This window comes from Pleuronectes platessa, chromosome 21, assembly GCF_947347685.1.
Source record: "Pleuronectes platessa chromosome 21, fPlePla1.1, whole genome shotgun sequence".
In the NCBI taxonomy this organism is placed as follows: domain Eukaryota; kingdom Metazoa; phylum Chordata; class Actinopteri; order Pleuronectiformes; family Pleuronectidae; genus Pleuronectes; species Pleuronectes platessa.
Genome location: NC_070646.1, coordinates 16,451,261 through 16,474,977, shown reverse-complemented (window position 1 = coordinate 16,474,977; position 23,717 = coordinate 16,451,261). Strand labels below are relative to the sequence as shown.

The 23,717-nt window shown below is 42.8% G+C and overlaps 1 protein-coding gene across 1 annotated transcript in view; it reads left to right on the top strand.

The window, feature by feature from the left end:
• LOC128427308 (dynein axonemal heavy chain 9) overlaps positions 1-23,717 on the top strand; it is a 116,868-nt gene that overhangs the window by 43,863 nt on the left and 49,288 nt on the right. Inside the window, exons 36-54 of the mRNA XM_053414395.1 lie at positions 2,009-2,147; positions 3,224-3,511; positions 4,968-5,178; positions 5,266-5,393; positions 5,754-5,862; positions 6,590-6,737; positions 7,514-7,688; positions 8,044-8,217; positions 9,085-9,292; positions 9,785-9,950; positions 10,642-10,744; positions 10,850-11,089; positions 14,931-15,092; positions 15,980-16,176; positions 17,186-17,348; positions 18,289-18,412; positions 19,432-19,574; positions 21,085-21,246; positions 21,511-21,744. Of these exons, the coding sequence (XP_053270370.1) occupies positions 2,009-2,147; positions 3,224-3,511; positions 4,968-5,178; positions 5,266-5,393; positions 5,754-5,862; positions 6,590-6,737; positions 7,514-7,688; positions 8,044-8,217; positions 9,085-9,292; positions 9,785-9,950; positions 10,642-10,744; positions 10,850-11,089; positions 14,931-15,092; positions 15,980-16,176; positions 17,186-17,348; positions 18,289-18,412; positions 19,432-19,574; positions 21,085-21,246; positions 21,511-21,744 (3,274 nt within the window). The remainder of the gene's footprint in view (positions 1-2,008; positions 2,148-3,223; positions 3,512-4,967; positions 5,179-5,265; positions 5,394-5,753; positions 5,863-6,589; positions 6,738-7,513; positions 7,689-8,043; positions 8,218-9,084; positions 9,293-9,784; positions 9,951-10,641; positions 10,745-10,849; positions 11,090-14,930; positions 15,093-15,979; positions 16,177-17,185; positions 17,349-18,288; positions 18,413-19,431; positions 19,575-21,084; positions 21,247-21,510; positions 21,745-23,717) is intronic.

Here is a 23,717-nt window from a genome sequence, read left to right as displayed (position 1 = left end):
ATGTAAAATAAATCTTTTGTCCGACATTGTTTAAGACAATGAAATAAAACTGTGAATCCACAATAACTGCTGGTTGGAAAAGTCTTAAATATGCAAAATATTACATACAAAGTCTTAATTATGTTTAGCTATATCTGAATTATATAAATGTTCATATATATATTTGTCAATATACTGGTATATTGGATTTTTTACTCCCCACTATCAACATTGGCATCTGCACCACAAGTCCACATAGGAAGGGAATTTTTTTCTGACTGATAAACCCGTTAATGATGTGAATTTCTTTAATTTATCATCTAGAGTAGCAGGGCTTCATCTGTTTGGCCAAATATATTGACACGCAGAGTGTGAATTTGTGTCCCATTGAACACCATTTATCTCGGTTTATGCCGCCTATATCTTCAAGGGGGGGATGATAATACACACATGTAATTTGAGTGAGATAGAACCATGAACACTGAAGTTTCAGCAATTTTGTGTTTCACAGCGAGTTGATGAACTTTAATGCCACCCCATTAATATGGCATTTGATGAAAAGTCACAGTAATCTTATGCCTGCATAACCAATGTCTTGAGACCCATTTGATACAGTTTGACATGGTTGAGGTCAGTGGATGAGGAGGAATACATCCAAGTGTAAGACATGCAAAAAACAAGACATTTCCTGTTGCCACCAGGGGACATCTGTGTAGATGTCGTCAGACCGGGACTCTTGTCTTACATGTCTAGTTTGGACTCGATTGAACCATGTATGTCCGAGAGACAGAACCTCATGTTTTGATGCCGTTTAATCAAACTTTGACGCCACGCCACGGTAACACGATGTGACTAAAAATCGATCTTTAAATCAGTTTTTATCTCCATCTTGTTGTGATGATACTCATCTTAATGTGAAGTTGATCTTAAGAAAGCCATGGGACAAGTACTTTAAAGTAAAAACGTGGAATATGGCCAAAATGGCCACTAAATTGAGAATGGCGGGCTTCCTGTTGCGTTTTTCACAATGCCCCTTGAGACTTTTTTGTATGACTGGTCACGATACACCTGTGTTCCGATTTTGGTGAAGATCGGTCAAGGGGATACATAAGGGCTGGTTCCAAGGGGCACTGTTGAGCCATTTTGCCACACCCATTTCAAATTACTCCAGAATCCGTAACATTTTCACCACTTTCAAATTTTCTGCAAAGTTTGGTAAGAGGTTCAGCATGTTAAAGCCCTCAAAAAGCCAATTCAGTTTCGTCACAATGATAATAAGATGAATCCTTCCAATTTCAATAGGGCCTCTCACCATTCGGTGCTCTTGCCCTAATTACCTTATATATCTCCCTGACTACATTCATGTTAAGCTAATTTTACATTAAAGTTACATTTCTGACACTTTTGTCCAAAGTGACAAACTAGTTCAGTCCAAAGAGACGAAGGAGAAGCCTGCAAAAAAAAAACGTTTTGAACATGACACTAAACCCACAAGGCTGCAGGTACATGAATCAAGGTAAGGGCGGAAATGAAGGGAGAGAGAGCATGCCAGATATCAGGTCCTCTCTGAAGGGACAGATTTGTTTTTAATGCAAAACGCCTAAAAGCCTTTGAGGGATAAAGCATAATATTGGCGCAAAGCTGTGTGGCTTGTTTAATTGTGATAGTATACAGTAGTGGTTTAAACATGATGGACTGTGTCGGGTATTAATGTTGACATCTCTCTGCTTTTTAGGCCTCTGTGTCAGCCAAAGCAAGTGGATGGAGGCATTGTGTTCTAGCTAGTCCAACCTTTTTTTGCCTTGTAAACGCATGTCGACTGAATCCGACTGGTTAACGGAGGCATACAACTGCAGGGCAGAAATTGTAGTTGTGTGTGATGTCAAAATGATGTAAAATGACCATGAGTTAATGTGCATATTTAATTAAATGATGCACTTTGGATGGCAAAAGATTAATCTGTGATTATGATTATGATTATGAAGAAGAACTGAGCTCATTTAAATGTGTTCTCTCCACGTCTCCACAGACCTTGTGCCATGGTGGTGCCAGACTTCGAGCTGATCTGTGAGATCATGCTGGTGGCTGAGGGCTTTCTTGATGCCCGGGTCCTTGCCAGGAAGTTCATCACGCTCTACACGCTGTGCAAAGAGCTGTTGTCCAAACAGGTACTGTCTGATCTCTTCAATGTTACACATCTGATCTGGTTATAGAAGACTCACATCTATATCAACTTCAAAGCCTGTAAACTGACACAATGCTCTTTTTCAACATATTTGAGGCTTTTGAACAAGGAATGACTGAGAGGTACCACACAAGAGCTGAGTCGCTAACTTGACTGTCAGAGTGGAGGGTTACATGCATATGAATGAGAAGCTCCAGGCTTGTGATGTTGTTCTATCTAGTAGTGTCTTCTTTAATCCTTTCTGCCTGCCAAATCCACAACGCTAAATCTCTGGACAGTTAAATTACTCAAGCACCACTCGTTCACTAAGGCCTTTGGCCTCAGTTAATGCTCCACCCTGCCATTAGTGCTGTTTATCTCGAGCCTGTGTTTTTTCTTTTGTCCTTTGGTCTCTTGAAAGGCGCTGTATAAATTTAAGTTATTATTATTATGATTATTATTTTCCAGTCATGTGCTGTTTTACATGCAGGACATAATTTAAAGAAAACAATAATGTTATGTACAGTGCTGCCTCAATGTATCTGTGGAGCGTAGATAACTTCAGCTAAGCAATATAATGAGGAGAAAATCCAGCAACCAAAGGCCTCATTTCACTCTGAAAGCACAGCAGTTCCTTTTTTATTGTTTTGTATAGCTGTAGTTCTCCAGACATTTTTAAATATCACGATAACAACACTTTTTTAAAACCTTGCTCAAAGTTGTTTGCCTCAGTTCTGATACAAATTTCCATCTTTAGCAACTTAGTGGTAATGAAATCAAATGATAATGAACAGACTGCTTCTCTAAGCTCACAAGGGTTGAAACTGCAAATCAATGGCACATTTATGCAGTATAAAACAAAAGTGATGACAGAGGAAACTCACTGTAAAAATGTGTTATATTAGGATTATTATTTTGTCTCGTGTATATGGAGAAATGTCATTTCAATCAATTTGAATTGGTTAAATGAACCAGTGAGCAATTGGAAATTTGGAGTTAATATTTGTTGATGACGAGTCATGATATGTGTATTTGTGTATTTTCCTCTGCTCACTGATATTTCTCTGGTCTTTACCAAAGGACCACTATGACTGGGGCCTACGAGCCATCAAGTCAGTGCTGGTGGTGGCCGGCTCCCTGAAGAGAGGAGACCCCGACAGAGCGGAGGACCAGGTGCTGATGCGAGCGCTAAGGGACTTCAACATCCCCAAGATTGTGACTGATGACATGCCAGTGTTCATGGGGCTGATTGGAGATCTGTTTCCTGCCCTGGACGTGCCCAGGAAGAGAGATTTCGACTTTGAGAAGCATGTAAAGGACTCTATCCTGGACTTGAAGTTACAGGCTGAGGACAATTTTGTACTTAAGGTAGAGTAAACACGATTCCTCCACAGCCTGCTGACAGCTCTCATGCTTGTCTGCTGATGTTAAACTCAAAAATGTGGCTAAACCAAGGATAAAGGCAAGCTCAAGTAGTTTGAGAAGCAAAAGCAAAGTCCCCAAATAGGGTTTTAATCCACAACAATCTATCAGATATTAGCTGTTGGAGTTGTCGCACTCATTTATTCATCCATCCATTATCTATACTGCTTATCCTTTGACGGATGCAGATGGAGCTGGAGCGAATCCCCACTGACACTGACCAATAGGGTTCACTCTGGACAGGTCTCCAGTGCTGAGCAGTGTCGACATACAGTCACTCTCACATTCACACATTCAGTTCATTTGTATTTTCCAATCAACCTCACCCTAGTCTGCTTGTTTTTGGACCGTGACAGCAGGAAATCCAAGAAAACAATGGAATAAATACTGTATACACCATCTCCTCAAACTAACCTAGACCTAATTCCTCCCACAACCCTTAAACCACTCTTAACTCTCAAACAGCAGTCTCTACCCATTGTAAACTAAAGTCTCTCTGAGTACACACACACACACACATACACACAGACACACACACACACACATACACACAGACACACACACACACACAGACACACACACACACACACACACACACATACAAACACATGCACAGTAGAAGGCACTATATGTCAGAGTCACATGAACACAGGACCAGGGGAAATAAGTGCAATCTGCCTCAGGTCAAATAGACATGGGAACCACATAATACCAGTCCATCAATGGAGGCTGGCACTGCACCATGCCACTTAACCCTGACATTATGAGAGACAGCCACAGAAATAAACAAAGAGGAGGAGAAACAGAGGGGGAGAGAGAATGGCATGTCAGTCAATAACAACCATCCACACCCAGAGCCTGAACTTCTACTGCCTTTGTTTGTATGGCCAACCTTTTGATTTCAGGGGGAGCGGGCGAGTTGAGAGAGAGAGAGTGCACCCCTTAAAGTGTTAGCCTGTGCTAGCAGTAGACCTCCCTGCATCAAAGCAGCAATCAGCCGGGGCCTTTGGGAGTGTGAAGCCGCCCGCCTGCGCCCCGGCTGAATGGATGAGGAGTAGGAGCAGCAAGGAGCCTGGTCGATGGCATTGATTGAGCTCTGCCATCTGTATGTTTAAGTGGAAGTGGGGAGGAAATCTCTCTTTACCCCTTCCTCTCCCTTTCACTCTCTGTTACCCGCTCTGTGGTGTCGCCACACATACCTGGATTCACGGGAAGTGTTAGAGTGTGAGACCACTGAGTCAAGGAACAAAGAAACCACAGTAAAATAATCTTTTAATATAATTTGTTTTTAAAATAATAATATATATACTTTAGAGCTTTTTCCCCCCAATCTTTGTCATCGACCCTCTATGTGAGGAAGACAGAGCATTATCTAAAACGTTTCACTGTGTTTGTTTGGTAGGTGGTGCAGCTGGAGGAGCTGCTGGCTGTGCGCCACTCTGTGTTTGTGATCGGGAACACCGGCACAGGAAAGAGTAAGGTGCTGAGGTCACTCCAGAGGACCTACCAGAACATGAAGCGCAGACCCATGTGGACCGACCTCAACCCAAAGGCTGTGACCAATGACGAGCTTTTCGGGATCATCAACCCAGCCACAAGAGAGTGGAAAGATGGTGATGGAGGAGTCATGTAGAAAAAGTGTATGACAGAGTGACAAGAGAACAGAGTAACTAGAGTGTGCTCTCTCTCTCTTCCTGCAGGCCTTTTCTCCAACATATTGCGTGACCTGTCCAATGTCGCTCACAACGGGCCTAAGTGGATCGTTCTGGATGGAGACATTGACCCAATGTGGATTGAGTCCCTCAACACAGTCATGGATGACAACAAGGTGTGAGCAAATTGAAGATTGTGTGTGTGTGTGTGTCTGTGTGTGTGTGTGTGTGTGAGTGTGTGTGTGTGTGCGTGTGTATGTGTGTGCGTGTGTGTGCTTGTTGTAAATGCGTTGACTTATAGTCTTTCCTTCACAACACATGTGACACATTCACTGTCTGCTGTAAATGATCAGACAGATATGAATAGGAGATTGTGGCTCTGGACAATAGAGTGTTTATAAAAAGCTCTCCACACAACCTACAGCACACAAGCAATAAAAAGTGACAGTATATTGTAGAGCTGTTTGAGGAGGAAGCACAAAATGAGCCCCTTCCTTCTCGGTGATGTCCTCATACACTGTGTCTGGTTCTGTTAGGTGCTGACTCTGGCCAGTAACGAGCGGATCCCTCTCAACCCTACCATGAGGCTGGTGTTCGAGATCAGCCACCTCCGTACCGCTACTCCTGCCACAGTGTCCCGAGCAGGTACTTCTTGCTTTTCTTCTTTCTTTGCTCTTTGTGCTCCGTATCGAAAAGGTCGTTTCAAACAATCAATCAAACGTAAGTGCAGTTCAAAGCGCTTCACAATTGATGATAAGCCTAGACAAAACAAATAAAAATGCTCTCACTGAAATTACGGAAAATAGATTTCAAAAGTTATAAAAGCAATTAACAAAATTATTATCGGTGAGGGGAATGATAATATAATAATCATTATTATATATAACATTAGTCTTTCTCTGTTCCAGGTCAGCAATCCGGCTGCAGAGTTCTGCAATAGCTGTAGCTCAATTATGATATTTTTGAGTAGACCAGATAGTCAGGGATTGCAACGTTCACGCCCGCATGAAATTAGTCGAAGTGAAGTGATCATCAGTTTTTCTGCGTCATTCAGAAACCTCAGAACCGCAATAATCATTTAGAATTAATATAAAGTAATAAATATAATGATTTTAGACATGTCTATATCAAATCACAACACATAACATGTTGAGAGATGTTGTGCATTTGGCCATTTACATGTTTAGCATACATACTTTATAACACACAAATTGTCAATGTGTCCTTTGATTTTTTTATTTCTTTATTTGAATTGTTTTTCTTAAATATTGTTAGCTGCCAGGTATATTCTGCTGTGTACATTGCATTTGATAGAATCATGGAGGTGCCACCATGGAGTACTTACATATTTTTACCTGTGTGTTCTCTCCAGGCATCCTGTACATAAACCCAGCAGATCTTGGCTGGAACCCCCCCGTATCCAGCTGGATTGACAATAGGCCGGTCCAATCAGAGAAGGCCAACCTGACCATACTGTTCGACAAGTACCTCCCCTCTTGCCTGGACGTCCTCAGAACGAGGTAAGCAGCTTCTCTGTGTCACTGTGAACATCATGATCACAGACATGTCCAGTTGACGCAGGATGTTGGGAAGCGAAATGTCTTGGGGGAGGGACTGTGCAGAGGTGGGTGGTTTGGACAGGAGCAAACCGGGAGTGACTCAGAAGAACTGGATGCTCTCCTGCATTCTCTTCTGCTGCACAGGACCACTCATCTCCTCTAACACCTCTGTCACCACTGCTATTGGAGCTGAGACAGAGAAGCAGGAAGCAGAGGAGGAGTAGTTTGTCCTCTATGAGAGGCCAAAAACCGGAAAAATGCACCACTACGCCACAGCTTATAAATGTGCCATCCAGTTTCTTGAAATAACAGAATTGCTTTGTTTTTTATGTTAAATATTTCAGTGAAAACATATTTAAACCTTTTGTTTAACTCTTTCTGCACAGTACCTCTTATTCTGACCCAATGATTCAGCTATAGTTGAGGGGTAGAGTGGTCGTCCTCCAATCTGATGGTCGGCAGTTCGATCCCCAGTCTGACCCATCTGCATGCCGAAGTGTCCTTGGGCAAGATGCTGATCCCCGAACGGCCCCCCCATAGAATAACTAAGTGCTGCGAATAGATGCACTGTATGAATGTGTGTGTGAATTTGTGAATGTAAAACTGTACTGTAAAGCACTTTGAATGGTCTTCAAGACTAGAAAAACGCTATATAAATACAAAACCATTTACCATTTACAGCACAAGTCCGTGGTAATGCTTGAATCTGGTCAGGTAATGTGTTTGTTTTTGCTCAGGTTCAAGAAGATCATCCCTATCCCTGAGCAGAGTATGGTCCAGATGCTGTGCTACTTGCTGGAGTGTCTGCTGACTCCTGAGAACACCCCACCAGACTGTGCCAAGGAACTTTACGAGCTCTATTTTGTCTTTGCTGCGGTCTGGGCCTTCGGGGGAGCCATGTTCCAGGACCAGGTACTGTGTGGGCCTCTGGCCATGTGAGGCACTTACTAAGTGGTTGCATAAACAGGGAGAAGAATGGGGCATAAGTGAAACAGCTGAAAACTGTTTTTTGCTCACTTTCTGTATCTATTCATGAAAAGTAATTTTTGAAAATTATTCTGAGTTGAAGAAATGACAGGCTTTTTAAAAAGGAATCTCTGCGTCTCTGTGTTGCTGCTGTTTATTTGTCCTCCGCTTCATAAGCACACCAATGCAACTGAAAGGCCCAGATCCATAGCTCTTGTATGGAGGAGAAAAAAAAGCAGGGAGGAAGTGATTGTGGAGTATTGACCCTCTGTGTCTCTGCGTGTGTGCTCTGTGTGAATAGCTGGTCGACTACAGAGTGGAGTTCAGCAAGTGGTGGGTGACTGAGTTCAAAACCATCAAGTTCCCGTCCCATGGAACTGTGTTGGATTACTACATCGACCCCGAGAGCAAGAAGTTTGAACCCTGGTCCAAATTGGTGCCCAAGTTTGAGATGGACGCAGATACACCGCTTCAGGTACAACAGCTTGTTTCTATCAGGATTTTACATCCAGTCCCATCGAGTGGATTACATCATACACACATCATCATGTAGTCAATTAGTCAACTGACAGAAGTTGTCAACTATTGACTAAAAGGTTCAATCTGCATCAGTTAATATTTCTGAATAAACAGGTTTCAGTTTCCTGCTGCTGCTGTATTCAATGATACAGCTCTGATAGATCTACTACAAGGTACCTGGCTCCAAATGAATGCTAACACTATAATCTTCTGTGGCAGCTGGATGTTTAAATAGTTTCATTCAACCAACTTTGCGTGACCATAACATGTCCGACATGAGTTTTATCTTCATGTGGGGTCTTTGTTTCATATGATAGCTTTAATTCAAAGCCCGACCCACTAATACATAAGCATCAATATTATTATTTCTTTCTTTATCACAGGTATCAGCTGCTATATCGGTCTGCAACAACAATAAATTACTGTAAAGATTGTTTGAGCTCATTTAAAAACATTCATTGGTTTGTCCACCAGGAAACTATATCAACTTTATAGCTATAAAGTATAAAATGTCACACTCTGTACCAATTTTGGTCACTCAAAACTTTAAAACCAAACAGGTTTAGTTTTACTTGTAACTGTACTTGTTTTGGCAATAACAGTATTTATCTAGTATCCCTTCCTGGTTCTAATGCCCTTTATCTGTTAAAATAGTTTATTTCATTTATTTAGGACTGTTTCTGTCACATCCAGGAAATCCAGTATCTTCTATTAGGCATTCTCTACCTTTTCACAGTTAAGATTGATTGATAGTTAGAATAGACATATTGGATTAGGTGATTGAGCAAATGTGTGTGTTTGTGTGTGTGTTTCCCATGTGCAGGCTTGCTTGGTCCACACAACAGAGACCATTCGAGTCCGTTACTTCATGGACCGCCTCCTGGAGCACCGTCGGCCCGTCATGCTGGTGGGGAATGCTGGGACTGGGAAGTCTGTCCTGGTCGGGGACAAACTGGGATCGTTGGACGCAGATAAATACATGATTAAAAATGCGCCCTTCAACTACTACACTACATCTGCTATGCTCCAATGTAATAACCCTGCATTTACATTAGCCTTTTTACAACAGATACAGAAAATATTAACGTCTGGTTGATTAACCTTCGAAAACAGTGTTTAATGCTACATGTATTAGACTTAAAACATTTCATAATACTAAGGCTAACACACACCTGTAGTTAAATTGTGATTCATTCCGTGTGAACCATAGGCCTTTATCAGAGCCATTTAGAGAGTCTTTATGTTTATGTTTCCAGTAAGCATGGAAACTATTTCAGGTCAAAACTCAGGCACTGAAATGAGGAACCAAAATCCTCGTTGATTCGGTCTGGTGGATCCCGGACGTGTAGGACCCCAACCCTATTCATACTGTGATCCTTTTGGGGGTCCTCCTCTGTACTCTACCAGTTATGTGTCAATACTGACCCCCGACTCTTTACCTCAACCACTCCCAGATATTGTTTATTCTCAGTTCTCACTCTGTCTTCCCCTCACCTCTGCTCCATCACTCTTTTCCTACACAGCGGTGCTGGAAAAGCCCCTGGAGAAGAAAGCAGGGCGTAACTACGGACCTCCAGGCAGCAGAAGACTCATCTACTTCATAGATGACATGAATATGCCTGAGGTGGACGCATATGGCACCGTGCAGCCTCACACAATCATACGCCAACACATGGACTATAATCACTGGTAAGGCTATGACATTATATTGCAGCTATGACACATATCCTGTAAGTATGAGTAAACATGAGTTTGTTGCAGTTTAAAAGAGGAATATTATGTCTAGACCGTCTTCCTGGGTGAAATCAGTGGAACTGTTTAAGACTGTAATTGCCTAAATGATGGACACTTTCAGACATTTTCTCCATGTATTAACACAGAAGAGGATCATTCAGATAATGGAGTGCCAGCAGCTGATAGGTCTAATACCATAATAATTCACATGAACAGCCTTTCTGCTGAAATCGCTTCCCCTCTAGTATTCAGACAGATCCCCGCTTCAGTATCAATGGGCTACAACTTCTACAAGAGTCAGGAGTCAAATGCGAGAGCAGCAGTTCTATGATTCCCCTTAAAAGGATTTTGTTGCTCATCTCTCTGACACAGTGAGGCCATTCTGAACATGGTTCCACTGCGTCAGACACAGGCTGACTGGCTTAGACACAGTCAGCCCATTAGAGATATGCTGGGAGGATTTCAGGTATGAAATTGAGAGGAAGGAGGATGCCACTGAGCCACGCCAGCTTAAGTGGGAGCTGAGGCATCCATATCGGCATAAGTGTGGGGAAGGGTTTTGTGTGTGTGGGAGCTAGGGTGTGTGTTTTCTGTGCATTTTGAGGCTGTTAAATAATGATGTTTTTTTGTGTGTGTGCACTCTCAGGTATGACCGTACTAAACTGCTTTTGAAGGAAATAAACAACGTTCAATATGTATCCTGCATGAACCCCACAGCTGGCAGCTTCACCATTAATCCACGACTGCAGGTACAGCCCCCCCCCCAACTCCCTTTACTTAATGCTGCAAACACTCACAGGTTGAGGAACAACTTGTTTACTGTCTCCTTGCTTGTGCTGTATCTCCATCAACAGCGGCACTTCTCAGTCTTTGCCCTGTCATTTCCCGGACCCGAGGCCCTGAGCACCATCTACACCTCCATCCTGTCTCATCACCTGAAAGGACCGGGCTTCACCGCCACCCTGCAGAAGAGCTGCCCCACCCTGGTCCAGTTAGCCCTGGCTCTGCACCAGCGCATCTCCTGCAACTTCCTGCCCACCGCAGTCAAGTTCCACTACATCTTCAACCTGAGAGATCTCTCCAACATTTTCCAGGTGACACAAATATAGAAAAATGTATGAGAAGGATTTATCCACATAGACCTTCTTTGAGAAAAAGGAACAACCTCAGGTTAATCCTTTCATAATGAAATGTCAGGAGTTGCCTGGGAGTTGTGTGCTTCTTCACTTCACTCCCTTTTCCATTTTAAACACGGAGTGAGGTGGTTTGCTGCAGTTCTCTCTCTGGTTCTATGGCTCTGCCTCCCATGTGGAAAGAGTCAGGCTTCTGTCACTAATTTCTCATCTAAATGATTATTGATTTAAGAGCCGAGTCTGAAAGCTAGAAATAAGTCTGAGATAAGTGTAACAGAAAATAGAATGGATTTGCACTTCCACGGGTTTTAGTGATGATTTAATGTATTTAAATGAATATAATATCAGAGCAGGGAGGCTGTGAAGGGAGAAGCTTTTGGGGCAATAATTCTGTCAGAATCCTCCACGGTTTCATGGGGGGCAGGCTCCCTCATTTAACACACTCCGTTGTAATAATTAATGCTTTAAGCCACTCAGCTATAGAAAACTAAATTTTTCATAATTTTATCTGGAGTTTACAAAGGCAGCTCTGGGTTTTCACTATATAATCAACTATCTACTACTGCAGATGTAATAAAATTATGTTTTATGTGCACTTGTTAAAAACTGCACTAATCGATATTTGTTACGTTAACAATAGATAAAATTAATGTGTCATGTTAAAAGAGTCGTTTATAGTTTGGACTCACAAGCACTACAAGGCCGCGCATTAAAAGGTGAGGACAAGCAACTAAATCCAAAAGGGGTAAGTAGTTTTTTCAGGCTGTTCACAGAGACACTCAAAGCTAAATGCTAACGTCAAAACACAAACAAGCTCACAGTCTCAGTGCTGACATGCCGATAGGCAGCAGATATAATGGTACACCACATTTAGCATTGTAGTTTAGCATATTAGTATTCTGAGGCCAGCTTTAGAATAGACCTTTCTACCTGTTTGTCAAAGTCATTCTGCATAGTGCAACTGGATATCCAATGGCCACTCAGAGGGAACAGTGTGAAAGTTTTGGTGGCTGTTCCTCTAGAGAGTTTGTAAAGGACGTCAGAAAGGGACTCCTGGAGCTAGTTTGAAGTTTTCCTGTCTAACTCTTTCTGCCCGACATCTCCTGGCACGACCGGTGGAGGTTAGCAGAACTTGCAGCTCACAGATCTGTCTCTGCTGTAATTCCCCCTCCACACCTCTGCGCTTTAACACCTTCAGAAGTTGGAAAGTATTTGCGGCGACTGTACAGACGATTTCTTTAATATCGAGCACAAGGCCTAATTGTCACTCAGCGTTTTCTGGCTGGAGGTTTCAGATGTTTACCTCAGCGGAAATAATTGGGGGACTCTTTGTGATTCACTTTATTTTTCAAAACTTTGAAAGATTGTAGCCAGAAGACAGTCTTGTTATGATCATCTCTAATGAGGCAGAAAGATGAGCTCAGAGACTCTGTGTGTTGAAAAGGTGTTTTTAAATGTGACAAGAGAAGCTGGTCCAGACAAAGCTCAAGGATGCATCTTTATGAAAATATTGTTTATGTTATTTGCTGACAAAATTCTCAGGCGAGGGCTTTTATGTTGAAATATGAGTGGAGCTAAATTATTCTCCTGCTTTTTTTCAACACATTTTCCCACTTTGTCCCTGAGCACTTACCTTCTCACTGGGTCTTCTGCTTCAGACTGTCTCCATGAAACACTGGGGCGAACACCCGGTTGATGTTAGATTAGACAAACTATAAGTCAAGTACTGTAGCCAAATTCTGCTTTAAGTGCAAGACAAACACTTTCACATCCGACCCGGAGCATTGTCAAAGAGCTCTGTTTGCCAGGGTTCATTCTCAGCCATGACCAGCAGGCATTTCTGCCGGCCTGTCTTCTCCACGTCAGCCTAAATGAGCTCCTTGAAGCTCAAGAGGCAAGTGAGAGGATGGGGGGATGTGGACAGAGTAAAGGCAAAGAGAGAGAAACAGAGTACATGAGAGTCACGTTGCAGAGTGACTCTGAAGCAGAACTGTACTGACTGCACAATATGTCTGTATGATGTTTCGTGGATAGTCAGCTGGGTGCATTAGTTAGGGGGGGAAGTAGTGTTTGGGGCTCAGAGCAGCTGTCAGGCTACAGGGAAAGCGTGCACAGACAGATACATGCCGGCACACAGAACTCTCTAATCCCTCTCATCTGAGTGGAGCAAAGCGATGAAGAATCAGGGAGAGAAAGTCAGCTGGATAGAAGGAAAACAAAGTTCCTCAGTTTGTTAGCGCTTTGCTGTTTGTTTGATTGGTACGATGCACAGCTAGACTCGAGTATGACGGCCATGAGGAGTTGCCATATGGTGTTAGTCGTTTTGCTCAGGCACACTTTTACACACAGTGATGTCATGATTGTCATCATTAAGCAATGAAATGGAGTAGAAAAGGAGATCAATTAAAAGTCAAAGGATTATTTCATTCACACATACGTGGAAAAGAAAACATCTTGACTTTTGTAGATCTAGAGAAGTGGCGATAATTCTGGCTCAGTACACATGCACACAAATCAACACACAGCACACCTCCCCTATCTGCACCATTACACAGTGGCTCTAGCAGCCAATTTTCTCATTCAGTGGGCTAAGATATGAAGGCAGATCAGATTCAGCTGGCTTTACCCCCAGAGAGGATTCTGTTGATTAGAATAAGTTCTGGGGCTGGAAACACACAACATCTGTTTGCCTAGCTCAGCCTCCTGGGGGACAATGTGCAGAGGGAAACAAGTTCCCGGGCGTCCCCTCGTCCTCTTTCTCGTCCTCTACCACACCTGTTATGTGAGGTGCCTAAAGGGGCACCGTCCATTCTGCTCGTCTTGACGGGAATGGCCGTGTGGGAAACATATACATTATACAAGCATCCAGTAGAGACATGTTAATCATCAATCATCCACTAAACACTCATCTGCTCAGTGTATTGATTCCCTGGATTTCTGTTGTTTTCAATTAGGATGAGTAGTAGTAGTAGTAATCTGTCTGGATATGGGGGTCCCACAGGATCTTAGCCAGGAAATTCTCAACCACCTTTGGAGGTTTTTTCTCTGGGACCTCCAGCCCATACTTGCCACAGATGTTCCTCTTCCTCATGTCATCCATGGTTATTGTGTTCCATGTATGCCGTCCTTACCGACATGTCAGCTGCGTCTTTACACATCCTGCACCTGGGATCCTGTCTGGTGTGGTAGACCCTGGCCCCTGAAAGCTCACTAAACATAAACATGTTGGCAATGTTGTCATTGTGTGCATATTAGCATACTGACTTCGGTAAATCTGTTTACTTGATCATTATAAGGTGTTACTGATATTTCTGAGAGTAAAATAGGGTTAATGTCATTGCTGCTATGTTTTCATGATAGTGGGTCTTTTTTCAGAGCCTTATGTCATCATAACATTCACATGTGAAATCACAAATTTAGAATTTGGACACTCAAAAAATAGCAGACTTCAAAAAAGGGAAACATTTCCAGACAAGCTCATAGGCTGAAATAACTAAACCCTCTTTGAAAGCACTGCAGCCACATGCAACCCAATTCCCTGATTTTTCACAATTCATTTCTTCCATCCAACACCTGCCCACAGAACTTGTAACCACATGCGGCAACACTTCTGAGACAGTGAGATGAAAGGAAAGCTCTGCCGTTATTTTCTGAGTTTCTCTGACTAACAGCTTGCCCACTCAATATCCATTGATTTACTCTGAGTGACTGAGCTGTATTTCCCTCCTCGTTTTAGTGTAAATGGGCCAAATCAGCTTCTGGAATGAAACTCTAAGCTTTGCTCTCTCCCATCTCTGCCCAGGGCATTCTCTTCTGTACCAGCGAGTGTCTGAAAGCCCCTCCGGACCTGCTGAAAATCTACCTGCACGAGTGCAGCCGGGTCTACAGAGACAAGCTGGTGGAGGAGCATGACTTCGAGGTCTTCGATAAGCTGCAGGTGGACACAGTGAAAAAGTTCTACGAGGTAAGAGTTTTTGACAAAGTTCTGCCGGGTAAGACAAGGTGGAGGGAGCAGGGAGAGGAGGTGGAGGAAATCATTAGGCTGCCTGCTCTGTGTCTGGACCTCGACATCAGTGGTCAACACAGCGAGGAGAAGGAGCAGAGGAGAAAAGACAGAATGTCTTTTAGTGTGGGAGGGGGCTGATGAGACGGAGGGCCAGGAGAGGGTTAGTGAGAATATTAATCAGTATGGTATGGGGGCCTGGCTGTCAGGGTGTGTGCTGTCAACCCAGCAAATTGGAAAACATTTTAATGGTTTTCTGTCCACTGCTCCCCTCACTACCCTCTCTGGCTCTATTGCATGCACACTAGTCATGGCACAATGAAGAGCCTGACAAGTCTATGTTTACAGACACCCACAGAAATAGAAGGAGGAGAAAAATAATCCTACCCTCTCTACAATATATTATTTAAAGCTCACACCTTCTGCAAACTTATGACAATTTGTGCCACAGAGCAGTAATATCAAACAATAATATCTTTAGAGACATAGAGCTGTAAGAACGTGCTCCTATGAAATTGAAGACTGCAACAGACCATGAATTATATGTGAATCTGTACAAAAATGCCTCATTCTTCACAGCTCCTGCAGCTCTATGCCAGTGAAAGTTTACAGAGGGTGCAGGCATCCTTTAGGGACACACAAAATCTCTCCAGTGAAATAATTTGTGGCCATATAGTTGCCCGGGTGAAAATGAACTAGGTCACCCTGTGCGCAGCTGTGATATTCAGCTGTGTCCCTGTCCAGACTGTTTAAGCTTAACACTAATGTTATGCTGAAAGGGACAGCCTGTGTATTTGTATATTTACAACTCCAATATGTGTGTGCTTGTGTGTGTATCCCCCCCTTAGGAAATAGACGAGACTCTGGCGGAGGTCAAGGAGATGAACCTGTACTGCCACTTTGCCAGTGGGCTGGGGGAGCCCAAGTACCTGGCTGCAGAGTCCTGGAGCAGCCTCAACAAAACCCTGCTCGAAGTGCTGGACGCCTACAACGAGGTCAATGCCACCCTAAACCTGGTGCTGTTTGAGGATGCCATGGCTCACATGTAAGTGGAAGTGTTGCAACCCCCTGTGGGACTGTGGGGGGGAGACTACACTACAGAATGAATGAAGAAAAAATGTTTTGGTCAGGTTCTTTATTGTCTAAAAAGAAAAACAAATGGCTTCCCATTATCAATCAGTAAAACACCAAGCAGTGACAGGACATCATGACGGCCTAACCAAAATTGAGAGTAGAGGTTTAGTTTAGTTGACTGTATGGTGTATATCTTTCTAATTGTCAACAATTACCTGAAATAGACTCAAACCAACATCTAACTAACAAGTCACTGCAGTGAATTGTAGTGATAATCTCCTTAACAAGAGAGTGCATATTTTTCTGAAGGATTTCAATTGTGCTTGGTTATGTGTGCAAACAGTCAAAGGCCCTGAGATACACTGGTGACTTGTCCAGGGTGTACATCACCTCTCACCCAGTGTCAACTGGGATTGGCCAAGTGGAATATATAATGGAAAAAAGTTAAATTCTTTACATTTGAAATATATGGTACTTCAGATATTTTATATGTTACATGGATGAAGGCCATTGAAGTGTGAGAGATGAAAGCAGCTGAAGAGCAAGAGATACAAGTTGAACGTCAGCTGAGCTGTGAATGATGAAAGCAGTTCAGTTTCAGTCCAAGTTCTGCAGCAGTGGAGGTGTTGGTCGGTGTGTGAGCAGTGACAGCAGTTGAAGTGTGCTGGTGTATTTCTTTTAGAATGAAGCTACAACAAAGCGAAACAGAAATAATTTCCTCTATTCACCATGAAGAGACATCATCTCGTTATAAGTGAGATTCTCAGGAGTCCACTACAGCTGAGTCCAATCTGTAACACATTTCATTGTGGCACAGCTTAATGAAACAGAGTGATGAGGGCGGGGGTGACTCGCTGCATGAGAGCAGAGAGCGGGAGGCAAAGGCAACCTGTGTGTTTGTATTATGAGTCAGTTGTCTTCACATTGTCTTCATATCTGTCCTTCCTCCCTCCCCCGACTGTCTGCACCTCCACATGTAGCTGCCGCATCAACCGAATCCTGGAGTCTCCACGGGGTAATGCGCTGCTGGTCGGAGTGGGCGGCAGTGGCAAGCAGAGTCTGACCCGACTGGCTGCCTTCATCTCCAATCTGGAGTTTTTCCAGATCACCTTGAAGAAAGGCTACGGCATCCCTGACCTGAAGGTATGAGGAGAGTAACACAGCAAACTTACTTCTCTGCACAATCATCCATCAGCGCTGGTCTGTTTGTCTCATATTGAGTCTTAACAAGTTTCTAACATGCATACAGTTCAGCCAGGTGAGGTACAAACGTATACATGGTGATGTCTGAGGCAAAGACAGGCATAACCCCGACAGTATGTCAACACAGTGGGAGAATCCACATGGTGTCCTCACACTGACTACGTTTATACAGGCAGCATTATTTCAGCTATAGTTGCAAGAAGAGTTTCCCATTCAAATCACCATTTACATGTTACTGAGCAGAGTATCACTGTGACGTGAAGCAGGTGGTAACTGCTGCTCAGGTTGATATTGTAAAATGCTGGGGAAACTCCAATCAGATTTAATAATGGGATGAAGACATGTTGATATAATGCAACTCAGGTCAGAATACTACAATGTCTTGATTCAATTATTGCTTATTTGGAGTATGACCTCACTCAGGTTGAGGTTATGAGAAATTGCTGTCTACATGGCAGCGTCTTATTCACACTGTTCTGTCTTATTCAGGTAAATATATGAATATTCATGTCCATGTGAATGTGGTCAGTTATCCAGGTCTCAGCCATATTTTTCTCTTCATCTGTAAATATATATATTTAGATATATATATTTTATTTTCTATTTAAAATTTTAGCTATTCTATTTTATTCTATTTTATACTATTTCTATTTCATTTTTATTTTTTTGGTTGTATTTACTTGAGCATTGCTAGAAGAGAGCCTGTGACTCGAGCATTTCATTGCCAGCGACTGCTTAATGTTATTGTTGTGCATTTGACAATAAAAAATCTTCAATCTTCAATCTTGAATTGACCACTACGTTAGGCCGCTAGCAGCCTGGTCTCATTCTGTGTGTCCCCCTCCCACTCCATGTCTCTTTCTCTCTCCCTATCTCCCAGTGTGACCTGGCAGCCCTTTACATGAAAGCTGGCGTGAAGAATATTGGCACCGTGTTCCTAATGACTGATGCCCAAGTGGCAGACGAGAAGTTCCTGGTTCTGGTCAACGATCTGCTGGCATCAGGTAACAGCAGGCTCGGCTAATTACTGCATGTCATGTTTTGCAACAGAGAAATGCTTTTGCTTCGCCTCAGCAACAAATCACTGCGGTGCCGCTTCTACGGCTTCACTCATCAACCAAACACATCATTGTGAGGGATTGCAGCCACGGCTGAGAGCCACATGTAGATTTATACGCTACATTCAATGAGTACAACACATAGTGAAGCATAATGAAATATGAGGATAAATGATTCTCTGTATACCAATCTTAGCAAAGGAATAGTTTGGGAGTTAAAATCAAAGCTCTGCAGTTCAGCTTGATATAAAACATTGCAACAGCAAAACAAAGTTATGCTTTTACATTGTAAACAAAATGTTAAAAAGGAAGTGATTTCTATGAATATTGTTGCCATGATGGAGAGCAGCACCCGCGGCCGATGTTTGTGGAATTAGTAGGAAGATAGAATGTGGCAGTCGTCATGTTACCCATGTAATGTTGCAGGTTGCTGCAGTCTCCCTATCATTTGCGCTCAGTGGGTTTCTTAATGATGACGTGACATTCATTGTGTTACTGTGTCGGACTTTTCAACTCCACTGGCAAAAAAAGTAATTCTACTCTGGATTCCTTATTTTCACTAGAAGGACACTCAGAGAGCGAGTACCTCCATCAAGGCTGAGTGGCCACTTAATCACCATATTGTGTGAATATGAATTGATAAGACACATAAGTCGTGTACACAGAACTTATCTACAAACTGCTAATTATCCATTCTCTATGATGGTTAAATAGAATAAAGCGAAAGATTAGAACATTATGGTTTAATGATCACAAAGTCCATTCTTACCTTCCAGTGAGTGAATATAGATTACCCCCTTAAAAATGCTTATTTTGATTTGAAAATCTGGATAATGATTGGCATCCAGACCAAATTGTATCTGTTCATAGATATTAGCACTCTGCAAATGCCAGACTTTTTTACTCTTTTTCTTGCATTATTTCTTGCGAGATTCAATTTCATCTTATCATTTTATCCCTTAAAGGAGAGATTCCTGACCTGTTCCCAGACGACGAGGTGGAGAACATCATTAGCTGCGTGAGGCCAGAGGTCCGCGCCTCGGGATTGATGGATACGAGAGAAAACTGCTGGAAGTTCTTCATCGACCGCGTTCGACGACAACTCAAGGTGAAACTCAAGTACAGGACAAAAAGCTGTTTCTGTTACTTTGAATTCCACAACCATTCATGCAGAAAGAGTCGTTCTCAGTGGTTTACCTTGGGGGCAAAGTTTGACATTAATCTCTCTCGTAGAACTGCGTCTGAATTTGCTCTTTCTCCTGTCTTAATACAGCAGTGGCATGCTGCCTCACACTCTCATTTACCATCTCGAAATAAAACAACCCTCAGACTTCGATAAACACCTGGTTTATGATGAAGTCTCCCCCTAGACAATTTTCTTTTTTGACATTCTCAGATGAACCTGAATGCGTCGGCAAGCGATGGACGCCATAAATATAAATCACAAGCACAACAGTTTCAGATAATTCCACCAACGTGCAGACACTTTGTTTCCCCTTGGGAGATGAGGGATTCCATGGGGTTGCTTATCCTGTCATTATTACAGTGTGCACGCCCACAACACCACCGCCCACATCCTCCACTCCTGCCTGGCTCCCAGCTCAAGCCTCGCTGGGTTGGAGAGTGAACAAATGAGGAAGACAGTCCCATGGGCACGGGTTTGAAAAGAGTGGATTTCTCTCCTTGTTTCAAAATGAGTCTGTCTGGATGGAAAGAGCTGCTCGTCAAAGAGTCTTTCTCACTCAGAAAGTTTGCATCAAATTTGCTGAGGTGTCTGTCACTGCCTGTAGCTCTGCGTGACAAGCACCTGTTTCCCAAAAAACTTTACAGCATTGTCACATTATTATCTGTGACAGGGGTCACGTGATAGGATCCTGACCAATCAGGGAAGGCTACGCGGTGACTGAAAAAACCCTAGTGAGTAGGAAAATGTTAGCAAAATCGAAACTTCAGAAATCAGACTCTGTGGGACCCCGCAGATCATGTGGCCCGCATCCAACCTCCACCACAAGTTGCCATGGTTTTGTATTAACAGACTACAAGAAGTAAAGAACCAGTTATGAGAAGTTGAACCTTATGGTTTAGTTGATGACACATAGAGTCCCTTCTGATCCAAGCAGCGAGGTGAATCAGTGTGTACGACAAATATAACATGAAATGTAAAGCATCATTGTTGTTTCCTTCAGTTGTTTGTTGTTTCTGTCATCAGTCGTGTCTTTGGCTGGGCCTCTGTGTGTTTGCCTCTTCAGTCTAATGCTCCTGAGCATCTGGCCGAGCTTCTCAACAAGCCAGCTGTTAGTCTCCAACAGAGAAAATCAGTCTGACAGAACCCACAGCTCAACGCACTTTTAATCCACATGCTCGCTGGGGCTTTATTTGCTTAGTGATGGAGCTGCAAATAATTAATGCAGAGTTTTACATTCTCCCTCTTGACCACCAAGAAGTGCCGATCGGAGCAGGAATTATTTTCTCTGTCTGACTGTGAAATAAAATGATCTCAATCTTGCTGCTTTGTCAGACTTCACACTCAATTATGTTTAACATTTTGTGTGTCTGTGTGTGTGTGTGTGTGTGTGTGTGTGTGTGTGTGTGTGTGTGTTCACCTCCATGTATTGCAGGTGGCTCTGTGTTTCTCTCCAGTGGGTAATAAACTGAGGGTTCGCGGCAGGAAGTTCCCCGCAGTGGTGAACTGCACGGCAATCGACTGGTTCCACGAGTGGCCACAGGAGGCGCTGGAGTCAGTCAGCTTCAGGTTCCTACAGGAGGTGGAAAATATTGAAGTGAGAGCAGCTCATACTCTAATACACACAGAGACATGAAGCACCCAAAAAAATGAGGTTCATGCCCCGAAAAATACAATTTCAAATGTCAGGCACAGTGACACAATGAATGTGATATTAATTTCAAGAGCAAGACTGGAAACCCATGAATTAAATTCAGAGCCTGAGCCTCAGGAGATATTGCTTTCCCACTAAATCTGCAGATTCATCCGCTTTCTGTGTGAATCAGTATGTAACCAGCTCTGTAACTTATAATTCCCACAGCCTGAAGTGAAGGACTCAGTCAGTAAATTCATGGCGTACGTGCACACGAGCGTGAATCATACATCCAAGGAGTACCTGGCCAATGAGCGGCGCTACAACTACACCACGCCCAAGTCTTTCCTGGAGCAGATCAATCTGTACCGCAGCCTGCTGGGTCAGAAGAGTAAGCTCCTCACCAACAATATGGAGAGGCTGGAGAACGGCCTGCAGAAGCTCAACAGCACCTCAGCTCAGGTACAGTACATCAGCATCCATTTAAAACTTGATAAAGATACGGTATGTTTCTCTTTTCCATGGTTTCATGCTCAGTATCCCTGTTTTTTTTATTTGAATGCCTTAAAACAAAAGTCTCTTTACTCATTAAAGACAGGAAAACTTAACCAAGCTGCGTGTTATCTTAAAAAGGGTTTCTAAAATGTTTCTGTTCTATGAAACTATAAAACTAACACACTTTTCGGCCCATGTCTCAATATCCGAATTTAGTGAAAAATAATATACTCTGTATCACTCCTCACCTCATAAGCTCATAAAGCATACTCACAATTATCTTCTCTGGTAATTGACAAATCATTGATCTATACTCTATCGCCGCCTACTGGCTTAGTATGCTTGCTTGAACATTTGTAGTCGTTTTGTGATCGTGTAAAAAGAAGAACGTGTGGACGGAGATGTTAGCAGCCCTAATTATAAATGGTGTGCACTGTGCAAGCGAATGCAAAACCACACACACAATTTTACTCTTACTTACAATGCTTATCCACTACTTTGCATAAATATGCCCACACATTGCCGCCCGCACACAATCGCACATTCACAACACCTCTCACACGCAGGTGACGTCAGGGTGTTCAAAGCCACGGTATCCTGTGCTCGTTTCCCATTGCACCGCATTCCCATTACTGTAGGAATGAAACACACACACACACACACACACACACACACACACACACACACACAGAGAGGAGGTGTATGGTAATTGAGGAGTCCTCTAATTAGAGAGCACACACTTTACAGCAGCAAGACACCATTAATGCACCCAGTGTTTGTAAGTGCATCCACACTGATGCCCACACAACTGTAAGTACTGTTATTTAACATTCTGTGCAAGAGGATCCATGGCTCACCAGGGGCTGCTGTGGTCATGATAAACAAGGACCAGGAGGGTTGAAGCAAAGATCTGTGTGTGTGTGTGTGTGTGTGTGTGTGTGTGTGTACATTTTTACATTTATAATTTTTACATAGTATTACCACTGCTATTGTTATAAGATAATGGTAATAATAAACTACAATTTGTAATCATAACAGTAACACTAATAATAGTAGTAGTAGGTGGTAGAATAAGAAGAATAAGTACATTTGACGGTGGTAATAGTGGTAGTGACAATAACGGTAATGGTTGTATAGGTTTTGTTGATAGTACTAGTAAGACTAGTTATAGTTATTTACAAGTGGTTGTCGTAAAAGTTGGTAAGTATCATTGGTACTTGTACTACTATACGCAGTAGTAGAAGTAGTGTCATTAGTAGTGGTGCCAGTAGCAGTAGTATTAGTACTTTGTAGAAGTAGTACTAGTAATAGCATTAGTAGTGAAGTCAGTAGCAGAGCTAGAAGTAATTTGTAGTAGCAGTGCTAGTAGCTGATCTAGTAGTCGGCTGCTTTATAAAGACCGACAAGGAGCAGATAGATACGTTTTCCTGCTTGATTTCCATCTGCAGTAGATAAACACGAGCCCAGATGTATTGAATCTCACCCATGTCTCCCACCAATTAGTTTGTCCCTCTTCTCCCCCCTCTCCTCCCCCTCCTGTCTCCCCCCGCCTATTCATCATGTTGATGGCTCACTTGGTGCTCGTCTAATGTTAGACTGAATCTTTTCCGTGGATTCGTCTCAACCCCGAAAGAACTGTCTTCCCCGCGGCCTGATTTCCTGTTTGTTAATTAGCTGAAAGACAAGCATGAGAAACAGTCTGTTTTTATTTCCCCAGTGCAACGTTTTGACAGAGTCGGACGGTAATGCAGAGCCCTATTTGTCTGGTAGTTATGAGGAGTTTGTAACAGCTTTAATTTCTCTTTATGGCTATAATTTTTTTTTACAGATGGATAAAGGTCATATTCATGATCCTGGCACAATCCTGCAGGACACAAACTGGTATCACACAGGTTTAGACCCTTTGTGAAGCTTATTTGTTTGACTTTCCTGAGCCACAG